The sequence below is a fragment of the Eschrichtius robustus genome, chromosome 3 (genome assembly GCF_028021215.1).
Source record: "Eschrichtius robustus isolate mEscRob2 chromosome 3, mEscRob2.pri, whole genome shotgun sequence".
Lineage (NCBI taxonomy): Eukaryota > Metazoa > Chordata > Mammalia > Artiodactyla > Eschrichtiidae > Eschrichtius > Eschrichtius robustus.
Window position 1 is genome coordinate 140,320,032 of NC_090826.1, and position 12,489 is coordinate 140,332,520.

The 12,489-nt window shown below is 48.1% G+C and overlaps 1 protein-coding gene across 3 annotated transcripts in view; it reads left to right on the forward strand.

The window, feature by feature from the left end:
• Window positions 1-12,489, forward strand: part of CACNA1E (calcium voltage-gated channel subunit alpha1 E) — a 303,256-nt gene that overhangs the window by 25,105 nt on the left and 265,662 nt on the right. For all 3 annotated transcript variants that reach the window (XM_068538402.1, XM_068538403.1, XM_068538404.1), the window contains exons 2-3: window positions 2,372-2,477; window positions 3,328-3,467. In XM_068538402.1, coding sequence (XP_068394503.1) covers window positions 2,372-2,477; window positions 3,328-3,467 — 246 coding nt within the window. The remainder of the gene's footprint in view (window positions 1-2,371; window positions 2,478-3,327; window positions 3,468-12,489) is intronic.

Consider the following 12,489-nt stretch of genomic DNA (forward strand, 5'->3'; position numbering starts at 1 on the left):
GGTTATATGGTGAAGAAGTTTGGGAGTGCTGTGTCCTGTTCCCAGCCCCCTTTGGGGGAGGGGGTGCGTGCTGTGTACAAGAGTATTAAAGGCTCCAAGCACCCTGCTGGGAGGAAACCTGCTCACCTTGACCGAACCCAGGCTTTCCCTCATTCGTTCGATTGCAAGTTCCTGTAGCACTGGTATCCTGTGGCCTGCATCTTAGAAACATGCCCCAAGTGCCCTTCACTTCTTTTGCCATTTGTCATTGGCTTGTTGTCATGTTCTTGGTTCCCTATCTGTACCGATTCCCTGGGCTTGTTCTCAGGAAAGGGCATGGATTCCTGGGTCTCCACTTCTGCCATGTTCCCATCTTCATTTTACCATTTGGCTCTGGGGAATTCTGGGTGTCTGAACCAGGCCAAGGACAGGCTAGCCTATTCAGAGGGCTTATGGGACACCAGATCCTGGTGTGGTCCTGGTCATCCTGCACTTGTTCAGAGCTCTGGATTAGAGCCCATGATGGGAAGGAGGAGAACTCCCCCTGTGATTTATGGGCACTGGTGCCCCTGGGTGAGCTGTTGTGTGGGCACTTGTCACAAGAAAGTAGGCTTGTAAGTGCGGTGGGCATCTTTGGTGTGTATTTGCTGGCATGTTTAGCTCTCAGGGGCCACGCTCGGTGCCCAGAAGGACGGAAGGAGGAAGAGTGGCGAGGTGTGCTGGGGGGCTTTCCATGTGGTGAGGCTCCCCTCTGACTGAGAGGGTTTCAGCCAGCACAGTAGGGTATGGAGGCAGGAGGCTGGCTCTGAGGTCCTCTGAGCCCCATCCAACCAGTTTTCAGATCCAGTGGCTGGGTCCTAGAGGCCAGCAGAACTGTCCCCAGGGTATGAGTCCTGTGTGAGTGTTGGGGTGTGTGGGAAGGGAGGATGGCCAGCTGCTGGAGAATGGGCTGGGACTCAGGGTTGCATGGGGGCAGGGGGCAGGGAGCGGTGCTGCTAAACGAGAATGAACAGTTCTGGAGGCTCGGATGCGGCCAGCCATCTCACCCCCTGCAGCCTCCCATTCCAGCACCAGGACTAGAGCAGCCGCTGGGGCGGCTCACATCTTGCACGTACCACCTCTGCTCTAGCCGTCTCAGAGATGCCACGAGTGCTTCTTTGCCACTGATGTTCACCGACACACGTATCCCGGTGGGGATGGGGAGGCATGGAGGCGTGTTTATGATTCGCCCTCCTTCTGTACTCCCTAGGGAGGGCTCTGGGCCCTACATCCTACACAGCCAGCTTGAATGTGTGGGGAGACAAGATCCCTTCCCTTCCCTCCACTTTATCAGACTTACTAGTCATCTCTCCTGCCTGGGTTCCAGAAGCTGCCAGATCACAGGTTGCTCGGCAAGACCCGTGGCAACAGCTCACTTCTGTTTGTCACAACCGTAGTTATAGAACGAAATCACACGTGCTGAGTGATCCTGGAGCCGGTGATTCCCTCTCTCTTTTCTAGAAGTGCCCCCCTCCTGCCTTCCCCTGGGCCTACGGCACAACCTTTCTGTGGGAGTCAAGGATGCTGGCACTAGGATTGTAGTCCTGTTTTTCAAAAAGTCGCAGGGAGCCCACTCACCCGTCTTCAGAGACATGCAACAGAAAACGAAGCCTGAACTCATTATCCATCCATTTGTAGTTTGATTCCTAGAGGCCCCGACTTTGCTGCCCTGACTGCAGACTAATGATTTGTCTGTCTGTTTCCCATAGATGTAGACGCTTAGGAGAAAATAAGGTGGGACAAAGCCAGTTCCTCCTGGCCTCATTATAGATTTTCCCGAATTGGATATTAAAATAAAAGGGAGCCCATGGAGAGAATCGTTCCTTTTCCAAGGGCTCTTCTTCTATTTATTCGAGCCGAGGTTCTAGAAGAGGGCGCTACAGGTGCGTCTCCCCGAGGCAGCAACGAACAGCCACAGCTGGATCCTTGCTGAAGCATCGTTTATACAGTCCAGCGGTTTGAAGGCTGAGAAGAGCGGGGAGCCTGCAACAGCATCAGTGTTTCTTCCTGCCTTCGTCCCGCTTCCCTTTTTAGTCCTGGTCGATTCCTGGATATGTCACTGAATTCACTAAGTGTCTGGAGGGTCCACCATACGTCTAATGTGTTATTTAGTGGCTACACTCTTCCTTTTCTCGAGGAGATCCTTTGTGCTCAGAGCCTAATCAGAAATGGTTGCAGTTCCACATGCTAAGGACCATCCACTGCCCTACCTGCCTGTTTGCTCATACCAGTCACGCAGACTGCACAGACACAGCGTGGGTTGGTAAAGTTTGTGCATTGACGTACACAGCCATCTTGGGGGCTGTGTCCCTGTCTCTTCGGTGAGTCTGTCTCTTAACTCCTCCTTTCCCACGCCGTGTGAGTACATGATCTTGGCCACCATCATTGCCAACTGCATCGTCTTGGCCCTGGAGCAGCATCTTCCTGAGGATGACAAGACCCCAATGTCCCGCAGACTGGTAGGTGCCTCCCTCCTTCTCATCTTTCTTTCGCCCCGTTCTTCCTCTTGCCTGGTTCCCTTCTCCCTTGCTTCTTCACCCGGCTCCCTTCCCTTCCGTACGGTTCTGTGAGTCCGCTCTTTGCTGAGGGGGCAAGTTGGTAACAAGTCCCATTGGGATTCATAAAGACAAGAGGACTGACCTTCGACATTCCTGCTCCCAGGAGGTCCTGTGTGTACACTGCATGGAAGCCAGGCAAGAAGCAAGGGAGGACGCGGGGTCCACACACACTTCTCTCCTCCTTCTGAGGGACTGTGGGAGCGAGAGGAAGAGGGGGGAGTAAGGGAGAGAGCACGAAGGACGCTCAAAGCCTACGTGCATCCACTGTTCCGAACTTCCTAAACGTTCGTCCGTGTCCTCTATAAAGAAATCATCCGTGTGTCTGAAGTGTTCCCTCCAAAGAGAGCAAACAAAATGCTCAAAATCCAAACGTATGGGCAAGCGGCTCCAGCCTGATAACCCATGGATGAGAACGAACCCTTAAGCTTCCAACATAAGTGAAGGCCAGCAATGGGAAAGCTGACCCCTTCGAGGCAAAGCCAGTACCGTTGGTCGTTGGCGTGGGAAGATGGCCGGTCCTGGGCATGAGCCCCACATTCATCCATTTCTGTAGCTGGCTTCCCTTGCTCTTGTGCTCTCCCTGAGTCCCGCAGCACCCTCACCCGTACGTGGGGCTGGCTTAGCGCAGACGTCCAGGTGTCCTGTAGGAGAGAGGAAATGCAGAGAGGGTAGCTAGCCAGGCTGTGCCTTGGCCCGCGTCTGATGAAGCACAGTCCTTCTCTAACCAGCACCTCTGTCCTTCGCCCCACAGGAGAAGACAGAACCGTATTTCATCGGGATCTTCTGCTTTGAAGCTGGGATCAAAATCGTAGCCCTGGGGTTCATCTTCCATAAGGGCTCGTACCTCCGCAATGGCTGGAATGTCATGGACTTCATCGTGGTCCTCAGTGGGTGAGTCCTCTTCCTGTCTCGTCTTTGTGTGTGGAGGGGCCTGTGGGGTAAAGAAGCGGCTGGTGCGAGGAACCTGGGGGTGGGAAGGCAGAATTCGGTGGAGGAAGAAGTTCAAGGCTGAGATTCCCACGGGGCTCAGCCACCTGCAGGGGAGTGCGAGGACTCTGGAGATGCGCGTGACGTTCGGCAGAGGCCGTGGACCCAAGGTCTGGCGCTGCTGCTTCTGGTCTCCCATTCTGTGTTTGGCTAGGGATGCACAGACGTTTCCAAGTGAGTCTTTTCACTAAAGCGAGCGGCTTGCCCTAGCCTGAGGGCACCCCCCCACCCCCCTCCCCAAAATGGGCCAGAAGATGCCATTAGGTGCAGTTTTCTTCTGGAGGTTGGAAAAGACTCTAAGTATATTTTCTGAACTGATAATTGAGACTCGTGTCCTGACAACAGAATTTTTTACGACTTACAGATTTATACGTATTTATTATCCGAGGAGGTATAAAACTGAATCACACGAAAATGTCTGATAACGCATCCCTCTGGAAATTAACATAGTAATACTGCGTTGTGTCATAAGCAGCATATATGATGGCAGTACATTTATTTAAATATTCGATAGTCGTTTTTTGTAAATGAATATAGTATGCCTATACTGGGGTTGATCCAGCGCTGTTGGCGGCATTATGCGATGGACCTTGGGACTGGCGATGATGGGCATTGCCTGCCTGGGCTTCTGTGGCTTCTTGTGTGTCCTCGTATCAGGTTGCTCTTGGTAACTGCAGGGGAGGGGAGCAGTCCAGGCCAGGTGGGTCCTGTGTGGGTGTGGCAGCAAGGGGTGTGGCATGGAAATTCCCTTAGCCGGCTGCCCAGTTGTTCAAACCCGTGAGGACAAGATGAGAGTGGAGTGGAAAAGTGAGGAGTGGGGAGATATGAGCTACCATTATGATTGACCAAAGGCAGAGGGGAGCAAAGAGGACCTTCCCCCCCACCCCAGGGAATAGCCAGAGGAGTGGGCGTAGGTAAAATCTGACAAGAGTGACAGTTTGAGACTATTTGCATCTCTTCGTTATGTCTTCTGCAATAGACATAATCCTCATATGTTTAACCTTCATGTCAATTGTGATTAAGTGAAAGGGAAAAGGTTGAAGGGGCAATTGACTAGAATGTATAAAGGGAAGCTCACGAGCATCGAACCCTTTAATATAGGGAACAGATAAGTAGATGGAAATGACTCTTTATGTTTTAAAACATCTGTTGCCTTACAAGAGGATTTTCTGAAGGTTATTTTTCTGAAAGAAAATTCTACTACTGCGTTTAGCGTATAAATGTGATTTAGTGTATAAAGATAAACCTTCTGCATAGTGTTTCAGAAGTACATGGTCAAAGACTGCAGTACACCTGGATGACGTTTAGTGGGGTTTTCTCCCCAGCTTAATTGAGGTATGATTGAAAAATAAAAATTGTGTATATTTAAGGTGTACAATGTGATGATTTGATATATGTATACATTGTAAAATGATTACTGCAATCCAGCTAATTAACATATCCATCACCTCTCATAGTTACTTTTTTTGTTTGTTTTTTGGTGGTGAGAACGCTTGACATCTACACTTTTAGCAAATTTCAAGTATGTTATACATTATTATTTACTATAGTCACCATGGTGAATGCTAGGTCTCCAGAACTTATTCATCTGTAGCTGAAAGTCTGTACCCTTTGATCAATATCTTCCCTTTTCCTGTACTCCCAGCCCCTGGTAACCACCATTCCTTCCTGTTACTATGACTTCGGCTTTTAAAAAAATTAGACCTCACATATAATTGCGATCATGCAGCATTTGTCTTTCTCTATTTCACTTCACATAATATCCTTCATGTTCATCCATGTTGTTGCAAATGGCAGGATTTACTTCTTTTCAAAGGCTGAATAATATTCCTCTGTGTGTGTGCGTGTACCTGTATCACGGTTTCTTTATCCATTCATTCATCGATGGAAATTTAGGTTGTGTCCATATCTGGCTATTGTGAATAATGCTGCAATGGACATGGGATTGTAGATATCTCTTCAAGATAATGATTTCATTGTCTTGGATGTATATCCAGAAGTGAAATTGCTGGATTGTATGGTAGTTCTATCTTTAATTCTTTTGAGGAAGTTCCATACAGTTTTCCGTAGTGGCTGCGCCAATTTACATTTCCACCGACGATGCGCAAGGGTTCCTTTTTCTCCACATCATCACCGACGATTGTTATCTTTTGACTTTTGCTAATAACTGGGTGATGTTTTAAGTGTCCCTAAAATAAATAATATATACTATACAGGTAGTCCCCAACTTATGATGGTTTGACTTATGATTTTTTGACTTTCTGATGATGTGAAAGCAATGCGCATTCAGTAGAAACTGTACTTCGAATTTTCAATTTTGATCTCTTCCTGGGCTAGCGATAGGCAGTATGATACTCTCTTGTGATGCTGGGCAGCAGCAACTACAGCTCCCAGTCAGCCCTGAGGTCACGAGGATAAACAACCGATACACTGGCAAGCATCGTGTACCCATACAACCATTGCGTTTTTCACTTTCGGTACAGTATTCAATAGATAACATGAGATATTCAACACTTTATTAAAAAATAAGCTTTGCGTTAGATGATTTTGCCTAACTGTAGGCTAATGCAAGTGTTCTAAGAACGTTTAAGGTAACTCGGCTCAGCTATGATGTTCAGTAGGTTAGGTGTATTAAATGTGTTTTCGACTTACGTTGTTTTCAGCTTATGATGGGTTTATCAGGGTGTAACTTCATTGTAAGTCAAGGAAGATGTGTACAGTAAAAGGCCTAAATGAGTCTGCGTCATTTTAGAAATACGATTCTGTCTAAAAGAAGAGTACTGTAATGTATATGGATTGTATGCTACAATTGCGTGAATTCTTGGTCTCATTGAGGCCTATACGTGTCAGAGGCCATTTGAAATTTCTCATCTAGTCTATTTATTTTTACTTTAAACTATTCTATGTTCATTAAGGAAAATTTGGAAAATACAGAAAAATCAAAGGAAAGAAAACAGTCACTGATTAAGAAAAATTCCTGATTATTTTGTGGTATTTCCTTCCAGCCCCTTTAATGCTAAGCAAGCTCTCCTTTCAATGCTTGTAACTGTGCTACCTTTTCTCAGTATAGTATGGGCATAGTACGTATTACTCCATATTTGGGTAAAAATCTGTAAGGACTGATCAGCAGTTTGTTAAATAGATGTACCCAGCTTACTTTTCCATTTTTGCAATTATCTGAGACTTAGATTGCTTTCTGGTTTTGGCTATCATAAATAATTATTAAAGATGCTCAATGTACATCTTTTGGATGTCACATTTTAAGAGACATTTTGACAGGTTGAAGTACTTCTAAAGGAGAATCTGCCTTTCTGGGGTGGGGCCTGGGAACTAGGATGGGTGAGGGAAGGTGGAGGAAATGGGCCAGCCATTTGATGGAACGAGAGAAGGCTGGTGGGAGCCATAAGCACTGCCTTCAAATGAAGGTTGCCAGGTTGTTGAAGGGGCAGATTTGTAGAGTCCTTCGTCAGCATGGCCAAGAAGGCCCTCTGTGTCCTCGCCTGCATGTGTGGGGTGCACACGAGTGGGCGCAGGTGCTGAGCCCTTGGCCAAGTCACTTGTCCTCTCCGCTCTCTCTGCCCCAAGCCTGGGCATCTCCCGTTCTTGGTGGCTCTTCAACCTTTGCTGAAAGGCAACTGCTGTCCATCTGAACCAATAGGACTTTGCCCCTGTTCTTCCTGCACCTACTCATTCTTTCTCTCCAGGGAGAGGGCTTGGCACTCTTGAGATCCGAGCTCAGGGTTGCGGTTCTACCCCGCAGGAATGGGTTACCAGATTTTGTCTTCTGTTCACAGGGTGCTTTCATCTACCACATTGCATGGCTTCTAAAATGCGTATTTCTCCCGCTGGAGCATCTCTAAAATCAGCCCGTGTCCTACAATAATGGCATGATATAGTTTAACTGACAGCATTTGTCTTTCATAGTGTTAAGTAAAACCACGGGGCATCTTACAACTGTAATACCAGCCCAGGGAAGCCGGCAGATCAGGCTTTAGATAGGAGTCGTCCAGTACTCAGAGAGGTTAAGTGCTCAGCCCAAGACCACCAGCTCCTTGACAGCAGATACAGGAGTTGGAACTGTGCCCTTTGACCCAAGGCTGGTGTTTCACCTCTGCCCAGTGCAGCCCTTCCTCTAGGCTTTCTGACACCCGCCCCTGCGGCAGCCCGTGCTGGCTGCTCTGACTTCTTACCTCAGCTCCAGGTGTCACCTCACATCCGCCTCCAGCGCACAGGAGGAGTGACAGGTACTAGAGCAGGACACTGCCTCAGGCTGAGGCTGTACAACTTCTCAGCTCTCAGTGTGTGATGGGAGGTGGAGGGGTGGGGGGCTGAGGTGCCAGACAGCTGGCTCAGCCAAAGACCTTCCATCACTGCCTTTTGCTCAGAGATGGGTGGTTGAGAGACCTGGGCCACCACATTCTGCCTGTCCTCTCGACCTTCTAACCTTTAGAATTCTTAGGTCTGTAAGCTGAGGGAGCTCCATGGTTCAGAAGGTTAATTTATGTACATTATTCATCTAATCCTCATAATCCCCAAAATGGGATCTCGTTATCCCTGTTTTATAGATGGAGAAACCGAGGTTTAGAGAAGGTACGTGATATACTAGGAGGTACTAGAGCTGGGACTTGAGCCCGTATCTTCTGGATCCAAGTTCCTTCTTCAATGCTCATTTCCCCACACCATCCGTGACCTCACAACCTCACAGGCTCTGTGGTTCTGTAGCTCTGTGATTGCATGTTCCTTTGGTCCCCTTGAAGCAATGTGGTATGGGCTCAGGGAGCGACATAATCAGGCAGATGTCCCTGACCCAGAGCTGAGGCTTCACGTATGACTTGAAGAGGACCAGAGCCCCATGTGTCCATCCTAAGACTTCTCTCTGTGGGCTTGGAATACAACCAACTCCCTGCTCTGTGGTTAAGGAGGCACGTTACTTAACTCTCATGGTTTGATACATAAAAACTAAACCCGAAGTTCCAGCTTGTTTCATTAATTGGCTTGTTCATTCATTCATTCACCCATCCATCCATTCACTTATTCAGCAAAACGTGTATTGTTGAATACTCAAGCAAATTCTGGGGCTGAGAAACACCAAGGTTAATGTATTCTCATTTCTTCTAAAAGACAGTGGAATTTGCTATTCTTTTAACAAATTATTACCTTACATAACTTGGGATCTCTCTTGTACTGGTAACAATTCAAGAGGTGCTATTTCTAACCATTTGTTAGGCCACCTGGAGAATTCTAAATTACTCGAAGTCGTTATTATATATTAGTCTTAATAATAGGTCATAGTCTCTGGAATAGATGGGCAATGATAGGGGAGGATGAGAACTCAAAGGTACTCGTAACCCATGTGTAGGAACAGGGAAGTGAGGGCCAGGACTGTGTCTTTGAACCCTATTCATGTCTGTGCCTGGTCAGAGTAGGTACTTGATAAATGCTAGTAGAATGGAATCACTTGTTCCATCCCAGATTGCCTTGTCACCGATAGGATACAAAGGAGAGTGCTGGGGGCAGCCTGGGGCTGGCAGTGGGGAGGGGTTGCCTATTCCCAGTCCTGCCTCTTGGTCTGGCTGAGCCAGGCAGTATCGACAGCTCTCTCATGTAGCTATGACTCAGCCTGGCTGCTCACATCGTGATCACTCCATTAGAGAAAGGAAGGCTGGGAACTCAGCCTCTAGGTGAGTAAGATATTGAGCTTCATATCACTTGGGCCTATTTACTAGGTTTGCAGTGTTACCTTTTGGGAATTGCTTCCTGGGTGATGGGTGCAGGGTTGGGGTCAGGGCTGAATATTGAAGACCCAACTTCCTAGAGGTGGCTATGGGTTGGGGGAGGCGTATGGAGAAAGAAGCAGAAAGAGCAGAAGAATGCCTCACCTGGCATTTGCCGTGTAATGAAAGCTTCCATCTATTGAGCCATACTGCAAAGACTACACTTCTATCTGTATCTGTATCTATATCTATATCTTTATCTATACCTATTGCTCAGAACATGCTTTACTATCAGTTTTGCCAGCTTTTCTGTGGGAGGTGACCTGTTCTGACTATTTTCTTAACTGCAAGAACATGGGTACAGACTCTGAAGAGTGGGCAAGTGTATCTGAGCCTGGGGCTCTGCCTCCTTCCTCTACCAAGACCATCACCCCAGGGCCCAGGTGATCACCTGTCCCTCTGTCTTCCTTCAAGTCCTTCAAGGGACATTGTCTTCCTTCAAGTCCTTCAAGGGACATTGTTGACGACCCACAATGTGCCAGGCACTGTGCTAGATGTGGGTGGGGCAGGGCTGAGTGTCCCCACCAGGAGGCCACATGTCATGAAAACCCAGAAGAAGGGCATCCAACCTGGCTCTGGGGACTGGGGCAAACTTCCTGGAGGGAGTAACATTGAAACTGGGATGTGAGGATAGGCCGTCAGGACTTAGACAAGGAAGGAGAAGAGCTTTTCTGGGAGAAAGAATGCTACACACACATCCTTGAAGCTGAGAGAGAGCATGCAGGATGCTTCTGGGGAGTTGGCCAGTGGAATAGTGAGCGATGCTCCCAGAGAGGTCAGCGGGGGCCAGCCGAGGCCATGAGGAGGAGCTTGTACCGTAGCTAGAAGGCAGTGGGGAGCCACTGAAGGCATTGAGCAGCGGTGGAATGATTAGTTCTAACTCAGTGCTGGATGCTGCACAGGTCTTTGTCATCCTGGAATTAACTCTGAGGAAAGGGCATGGAAAGGAGAGGGAAGCCATGGCCATACCCTTAGTTGCAGTTTGGGAGGAGGTGCGTCGCCCAGCAGGGAGAGGAAGGATGAAAGGAAAAGGGAACGGGGAGGAGAAGAGCCCGAGGAGATGCTGCAGAAGAGCTGGGAGCTGCTATTGGATGTCCCCAGCTTCTCACCAGTGGCACAAGCAGAGCCTGTTGGTAGGAGGATGGTATCTGGAGCTAAATATACATCGGTAGGTATTTTTAGAGGGTTTCTGTAAGGAGGCTGCCCTAATACACGAATTTCCCGAGCAGCTAAAGATCGAGGAAAGCACAGTTTCCCTTCTCCAGCACCGTCTCTCCAGTGCTGAGAATGTGCGGGAGGTGTTGTGAACGCAGCCCCGGGGCCCCCAGCCCAATTTAAATCTCTGTGGTAATAGTATGATAACACTGGGTATTTATATAGCATGTCCGTGCCAGTGAGCCTGGCGAGATTTTACAGACCTGTCTTTCACTCATCCTCTCTGCTCTAAGTGGGCGAAGCAGGAAGGTGGGGAACAGGGAAGGGCTGGGTAGAGGGAGGAGGCATTGGAGCTTGTCCTTTCAGAGACGGGGAGACTGAGGCTGAGTGAGGTGATATGGGGGGCTGGGAGCTACTCAGAAGACCCGAGTCAGTAGAAGGAGACCAGGTCTTCGGTGCCTTCATGCTGACGTTGGGGTGCTTCGCTAGTCCTTAAGCTCCGACTGCTTCTCAAGTTCTCTCTCCCAGCAGAGTTGGTGACTGCTTGTCTGAAAGACCTCCACCTCCTCACCAGTTCCTCGTTCATTTCTAGCTTCACTTTGGGGGAACACAGCTGCTACTTGCAGCATCTCCTTTTGTCAGAACATTAGTTCTCTTTTAATTGCACTTCCCTCCAGATGGGTGCATGATGGAAAAGATAGTTAGGATATGGAGTTTGGATTCAGGGGAGAGGTAGGCAGAAGGCAAAATGTGGAGCTTGGAGGTCTCTTCTTCACTCTGTGCTAATGATAAACCCAATTCTTTCAGGGAGACCCCAGATGAGAGTCCCAGGTAGTAGTTGACAGGCAGTTGAGCTGGGGTTGCTCCTTGGGTGGGAGATCATTTCTTCTTACATATGTACTCTATCCTTCTTCTGTATTGAGAGTCATCGTTGATTCATTCATACCGGTATTTATTGACTACTTACTGTGTTCTGGGTGTAAGACATTGCTGTTGGGATGGTTTCTCTTTCCTGAAACATTGCTTCTTGTCACCTCCATTGACTGATAGAAGCTCAAACTGGAGAGAACTGAGTGGGGGCCTGAATTGGTCTTGGTGTCAACAAGGAGGAAGGAAAGCCAGAGAGAGTGGAGGAAGGTTCAGACCCCGCGGGTGGTTTGGTTTCAGAGTATTTTTCTGGCTTTATATTCATTCAGGGTAACAAAGGGAAAGAAACGATGGCCAGATGCTTTCTAAGCCAGACCACCGCCCTGGGCCTGGAGCTGCCATTTGAAGGCTGTTAAGTGCATACAGTCTTAGGCACGTGCATGGCTGTGTGTGGAAGAGAGCAGCAAGGGTGAAAATTCCAAGGCAGGATTGCAAAGCAGAGATGGCTATAGCATAAATGTTCATTCTCTAAATTTACAAGGGAGACTTGAGAATTAAAGGGAGTGTTTACATTTCCATTCTGTGGGTGATATACGTTTCCTCCTTTGAATAGAGCTTTTGTGCACTTCTGTCTGTACTGTAAATATAGTCCACAGTTCAGTGTGAAACGCGAAATGTAACAGTACTGTTCAATGTATGATTCCCTGAAGTCAGAAAATAGCAGACGTGAGGAGTGCAGAGTGGTTACCACAGGGAGCAGTGCAGATGCTGAAAGGAAAAAGAGGGTGTGCTGGGCTTAAGGAGAACATATAAAGGAAGGAAACCTTAAGGAAACCTTAAGTCTAAGGTTACTAAAACTTAACCACCGAATTTTAGACCTGGGGGAATGATAAATTTGTCCCACTTTCTGTATTTATTATTTTTCCCAGAGGAGGAAACTGAGGCCCAAGTGGCTAAGCCACGTGTCTAGGGTCTTAGAGCTGGAACGTGGTGAGCGGGGACTTGGATACTGGTTTGTTAACTCCAAATCCAGGATTTGCTCGCAGCTATGCTCTACTCTCCCCGGCATTGAGAATCTGATGCTTCTTGATTGTGTTCAGGCCATTAAACTGGGGTGTTAAGAAATAAAT